The following is a 6,100-nucleotide window of genomic DNA, read 5'->3' as shown; positions in this document are numbered from 1 at the left end:
AGTACAAATAGTATAGTTACTCCACATCAGTAAATGTTTACGTAACCTGTCCTTTCCCAAGAATCCGGTTACACCGAATCATTTCACGCTAGACCGACTACGAAAACGTACCGGGCCGTCCACCTCAGAGGGAGCCCTTGTGTGCCATTATAAGTGGCTATGAGAAGGGGGGCTGTAGGGGGAGAGGTGGGGAGGAGTAGGTGGAGGACTGCAGAGAGCGGGAGGAATAGACGGAGGAGAAGGAGGGGGAGTGAGGGGAAGGAGGGAGGAAGAGAGGAGGAGGGAGAAAAGCGAATTGAAGAAAAGACGGGATAGCAGGCCTGAGGAGGGGAGAAGAGTGGGAGCAGGTGAACTGAGCAGGAAGAGGAAGGCCCACAGATCTCTCCAGCCGGTCGGCAAAGCCCACTAGCTCACCCGGCTCTGTAGGACACCCAGAGCTCAGAAGTCAATGCCCGGGCCCTGTCACTATCAACGTGGATAGCTGGAACCTTTGAAATTTCCCACATGTAAATATAATTTGTTTTAAAGTAAGGAAATATGTAGAAATAGAGGGAAAGACATACATACAGTGGAAGGAGAGTTGGTTAGTTCAATGTTCAAAGCTCTTTTATGGCATTCGTAATAGATATATATTTTAAAACAACTAGCTATTTATAATTGCCTATTTATTATTCTTTTCAGAGTTTCTTCTCTCGGAATTTCAAGGTGTGGGTGGGATGGGGAGAGTGGAATAACTCCCTAGGTACCTAAATATTCGTCAATTGAATTTTATTATTTTAAATTTGAACTTTAACATCACACATAGGTACCGCTTTTTCTTCCTCGGTTTTCTTAAATACCAAACCTGTCACGTAATTTAATTGAGTTTATCAAAGAGATGCTTACATTTTACGATTATTTACTTTACAGAGAAGGGAAAAGGTCCTTTTCATTTATGCTTCACCTCCACCTCCCCCTTTCTCCCGGACTACTTCCTCCCTAAATATGGTATATTTTGTGCCCATGTGGGATGAAACAGCCTTTGATCAGTGTGCTCCGCACCAAATTCCAATCCCTGGGAAATGCTGGGCCTTAGCCCTGCCCCTGGCCACGGGATCCTTTTAAAGCCCCCGAGGCACAATCTTCCCACTCATTCCAGCCCTCACCCGAACCTTCCCCGTCGTAAAGGCCAGGAAGCTGGGGCTGTGGGACCCAGGGACCCAAGGCTCCTCGACGCCTCTCGGCAGCATTAAGGGTGTGAAAGGGCTGGCTTCAGTATGCGGTTATTTCAAAATTAAGGCCCGCACACATTAAAAGCGTTTGAGAGACGGAAAGAAAAAAAGGAAAGTGAAAACAGGGAGGTTTAAAAAAACTGGAAGGAAATAGACGCCCACCCTTATTTTCCCTCCAATGTCAACAAGCAAAATGAAAACATTTCCAGGGTGACCGCTCGCAGCTACTCGCTTCGGGTAAGAAGCTGAGGAGACGGTGGAGCGGCGAGGAGAAAACGACACCGGTCACCCAGCGCGTGAGCGACGGTCTGGAGTAGGAGAGAAGGGGAAGGAAGAGACACATATATAGCATGTGTTACCTGGTTTATTTCGGGAGTGTTTGGTATTGTTTTCTCTCTGAGCACCCCTCACTTCGGAAGGCCACCACAGGCGCCCACCGCTGAGCCGCCCACGCCCGCCGCCGCAGCGCTGGGAGCCCCAGGCCCGGCTTCCCGGCGGCGCCCGAGCTCCGAGCTCGCCGCCGGCCTGCCCGCAGAAACCGAGTAAGTAGCCCGTTTGACCCGCGCTCGCCTGCCCACTTCTTCCTGCTCATCCCTGGTCTCCAACCTCTCCGAGACCCTCCTCCCCCAAGGTGCGGGACACCCTCCTCCCCACGCCAGGGGTGGGCCTCCCCTCCCCAGCCCTCCAGAGCCGCTCTTGGGTGTCCCCTACGAGGGGCACAGCTGTCCTACGGGCTCGGACACGCCGGGCCCGGGCCTGCAGGGCCGACTGGGGAAAATAGTGCCTCGCCTCTTCCTCCTCCATTTCCTGCCCTCTCCTCGCATCCTCTCCCTGCACTCCCACTCTTCCCCGCACCGCCGCCGCTGCCGCCACCCGCGCTCTTAAAAATAAAATTGGATACAAACTTTAATCAGTAAGGACAAATGCTGACGCTTAAACGAAAATGACCCACTGCAGGGAGAGGGAAGCCAGGGATGTGAGCCACTGCCCTACGCGGGGGCCTCCGGAGGAGCAACCCCGGGGGACGGAAGGCTGGAGGGCGCGCAGGCCGGGCCGCAGCGCGGCGTGCTCCCGCCGGCGTATCCCTGCGCGGCTCCGCGCGGCCGAGGCCGAGGCCCAGGCCGGCCGAGGGGGGAGGTGGACGCCCGAGGGGGCGGGAGCCGCGGGCGGGGCGCGGGTGGGTGGGCCCGCGCCCGCCGATTGGTCGACGGCCGGGGAGACGCTCCCGCACGCCGCCGGCTCTGATTGGCCCAGCGATAGGAAAGGTTAAACCAAAAATTTTTTTACAGCCCTAGTGTGCGCCTGTAGCTCGGAAAATTAATTGTGGCTATAGCCGCCTCGATCGCTGTCTCCCGGCCTCGCCGCGAGCTCCGGGACGCGCCCGCCCGCCGCCCGGCGCTCCCCCCTCCGGGCTGCTGCGGCTGCTGTGACTGCTGCGGGAGGAGGCGGAGGCCGCGGGGGGGCGCAGGGGGCGGGGGGCCGCGACGGAGCGCCGGGAGCGAGGGCGCTGCACCCCCGGGCGGCGGTGGCTTCTTTTCTCTCTTTCTTTCTTTTTTTCTTTCCCCCTTTTTCCTTCTAATTCCTGAGGGGTGGCTGCTGCTTTTGCTACATGACTTGCCAGCGCCGGAGCCTGCGGTCCACCTGCGCTGCTGCCGGAGCGCTCAGTGCCGCCGCCGCCCGCGCCCCGCTCGGCACCCGCCGGCCGCCGCAGCCCGCCGTGCCGCTGCTCCGCTCCCGCGCCGCCGCCGCCGCCGCCGCCGTTGCCGTTTCCCCCCCGACGACTGGGTGATGCTGGACATGGGAGATAGGAAAGAGGTGAAAATGATCCCCAAGTCCTCGTTCAGCATCAACAGCCTGGTGCCGGAGGCGGTCCAGAACGACAACCACCACGCGAGCCACGGCCACCACAACAGCCACCACCCCCAGCACCACCACCACCACCACCACCACCACCACCACCCGCCGCCGCCCGCCCCGCAGCCGCCGCCGCAGCAGCAGCCGCCGCCGCCCCAGGCACCGCAGCCCCCCCCGGCGCGAGTCGCCCCGGCCGCCGACGACGACAAGGGCCCCCAGCAACTGCTGCTACCGCCGCCGCCGCCGCCGGCCGCCGCCCTGGACGGGGCCAAAGCGGACGGGCTGGGGGGCAAGGGCGAGCCAGGCGGCGGGCCCGGGGAGCTGGCGCCCGTCGGGCCGGACGAGAAGGAGAAGAGCGCCGGCGCCGGGGGGGAGGAGAAGAAGGGGGCGGGCGAGGGTGGCAAGGACGGGGAGGGGGGCAAGGAGGGCGAGAAGAAGAACGGCAAGTACGAGAAGCCGCCGTTCAGCTACAACGCGCTCATCATGATGGCCATCCGGCAGAGCCCCGAGAAGCGGCTCACGCTCAACGGCATCTACGAGTTCATCATGAAGAACTTCCCCTACTACCGCGAGAACAAGCAGGGCTGGCAGAACTCCATCCGCCACAACCTGTCGCTCAACAAGTGCTTCGTGAAGGTGCCGCGCCACTACGACGACCCAGGCAAGGGCAACTACTGGATGCTGGACCCGTCGAGCGACGACGTGTTCATCGGCGGCACCACGGGCAAGCTGCGGCGCCGCTCCACCACGTCGCGGGCCAAGCTGGCCTTCAAGCGTGGGGCGCGCCTCACCTCCACCGGCCTCACCTTCATGGACCGCGCCGGCTCCCTCTACTGGCCCATGTCGCCCTTCCTGTCCCTGCACCACCCCCGCGCCAGCAGCACTTTGAGTTACAACGGCACCACGTCGGCCTACCCCAGCCACCCCATGCCCTACAGCTCCGTGTTGACTCAGAACTCTCTGGGCAACAACCACTCCTTCTCCACGGCCAACGGCCTGAGCGTGGACCGGCTGGTCAACGGGGAGATCCCGTACGCCACGCACCATCTCACGGCCGCCGCGCTCGCGGCCTCGGTGCCCTGCGGCCTGTCGGTGCCCTGCTCCGGGACCTACTCCCTCAATCCCTGCTCGGTCAACCTGCTTGCGGGCCAGACCAGTTACTTTTTCCCCCATGTCCCGCACCCGTCAATGACTTCGCAGAGCAGCACGTCCATGAGCGCCCGGGCCGCGTCCTCCTCCACGTCTCCGCAGGCCCCCTCGACCCTGCCCTGTGAGTCTTTAAGACCCTCTTTGCCAAGTTTCACGACGGGACTGTCCGGAGGACTGTCTGATTATTTCACACATCAAAATCAGGGGTCTTCTTCCAACCCTTTAATACATTAACATCCCTGGGACCAGACTGTAAGTGAACGTTTTACACACATTTGCATTGTAAATGATAATTAAAAAATAAGTCCAGGTATTTTTTATTAAGCCCCCACCCCCATATCTGTACGTTTGTTCAGTCTTTAGGGTTGTTTATTATTCTAACAAGGTGTGGAGTGTCAGCGAGGTGCAATGTGGGGAGAATACATTGTAGAATATAAGGTTTGGAAGTCAAAAACATAGTAGAATATGTATCTAAATAGTGACTGCTTTGCCATTTCATTCAAACCTGAAAAGTCTAAGAGCCGCCAGATTTCCATGTGTGCAGTATTATAAGTTATCATGGATCTATCTATATGGTGGACGTAGACCTTGAGAACAACCTAAATTATGGGGAGAGTTTTAAAATGTTAAACTGTAATTTGTATTTAAGAAGCATACGTAGTAAAGGTGCCCAAGAAATTATTTTGGCCATTTATTGTTTTGTCCTTTTCTTTAAAAAACTGTTTTTTTTTTGTTTACTTTTAGACCAAAGATTGGGTTCTAAAATGCACTTGGTATATTAAGTATTAAAAAACAAACAAAAAAAGGAAAGTTGTTTCAGTTGGCAGCACTGCCCATTCAAATGAATCAGAAGGGGACAAAAGTAATGATTGCCTTCAGTTTGTGTTGTGTATAGTTTGATGTATGTGGTCACTAACAGGTCACTTTTATTTTTTCTAAATGTAGTGAAATGTTAATACCTATTGTACTTATAGGTAAACCTTGCAAATATGTAACCTGTGTTGCGCAAATGCCGCATAAATTTGAGTGATTGTTAATGTTGTCTTAAAATTTCTTGATTGTGATACTGTGGTCATATGCCCGTGTTTGTCACTTACAAAAATGTTTACTATGAACACACAGAAATAAAAAATAGGCTAAATTCATATATATCTTGATACTTTTGTCTCTTTTATTAAAATAGAGCTAATTTTTAAAAGACACTAAATTTCTAGGGACTCCAAAAAGGCTTTTGCAGCCAGCTAAAATTTTAAATTGCTCCTTTCATTTGAACTGAGACTTTAAAAATATACTATTTTTTTCCCATTTGGAATCAAATTTTACAAGGAGCAGTCTATTTAATAAACACTAGCTTTAAACAAAGTATAGGTTTTTCAGCTGATATCTTTAAATTTCTGTAGATATACAATAAACAAGAATAATTTAATTTTATGTGCATAGCTATTCACCTTGTGTTTATTTTCAAATCAGTTAATAGAATGCTTACTTTTTATATATATTTTGTTTCAAGTATCTTGTTTATAGTGCTTGGCAAATTATAAATAAATATATGTATATGGTTAGATAGAAGTGAATATAATGCACACATATGTAATATATATACATGTATATATATATGTGTATATATATATATATACATATATATATATATACACACACACATAGCCCTTCAGTTCAGGTACAATTTGCGCTATGAATGCTGCAAATATTTTTGTTTAAATATTTGTATTTATACTTTCTAAGTCAGCATTATTTTTGTGGCTGTTTACCCACAATGAAAGAGTTCTAATAAAGATGTGCTGAAGTTGCAATATAGATTTTGCTGAAGTGATCACCTGTTGTTATGACTTGCAGATCAATGTTTATATTTTATTTTTAAATTATAA

At 52.5% G+C, this 6,100-nt stretch overlaps 1 protein-coding gene across 1 annotated transcript; it reads left to right on the top strand.

Moving 5' to 3' along the window:
* The first annotated feature begins 1,140 nt into the window (after positions 1-1,140).
* On the top strand, positions 1,141-5,359 carry FOXG1 (forkhead box G1). Its single transcript, XM_036881360.2, has 2 exons — positions 1,141-1,753; positions 2,799-5,359. Exon 2 carries the CDS (start codon positions 3,000-3,002, stop codon positions 4,446-4,448), a length of 1,449 nt encoding a protein of 482 aa, XP_036737255.2. The 5' UTR covers positions 1,141-1,753; positions 2,799-2,999; the 3' UTR covers positions 4,449-5,359.
* Positions 5,360-6,100: the final 741 nt, after the last annotated feature.

The sequence above is a fragment of the Manis pentadactyla genome, chromosome 11 (genome assembly GCF_030020395.1).
Source record: "Manis pentadactyla isolate mManPen7 chromosome 11, mManPen7.hap1, whole genome shotgun sequence".
NCBI classification, from domain to species: domain Eukaryota; kingdom Metazoa; phylum Chordata; class Mammalia; order Pholidota; family Manidae; genus Manis; species Manis pentadactyla.
This window is presented reverse-complemented; position numbering and strand designations above follow the sequence as displayed.

What these genes read in the sequence shown, in the direction of transcription:
- FOXG1 (XM_036881360.2), top strand. Translation starts at nt 3,000, where the DNA reads ATGCTGGACATGGGAGATAGGAAAGAGGTGAAAATGATCCCCAAGTCC.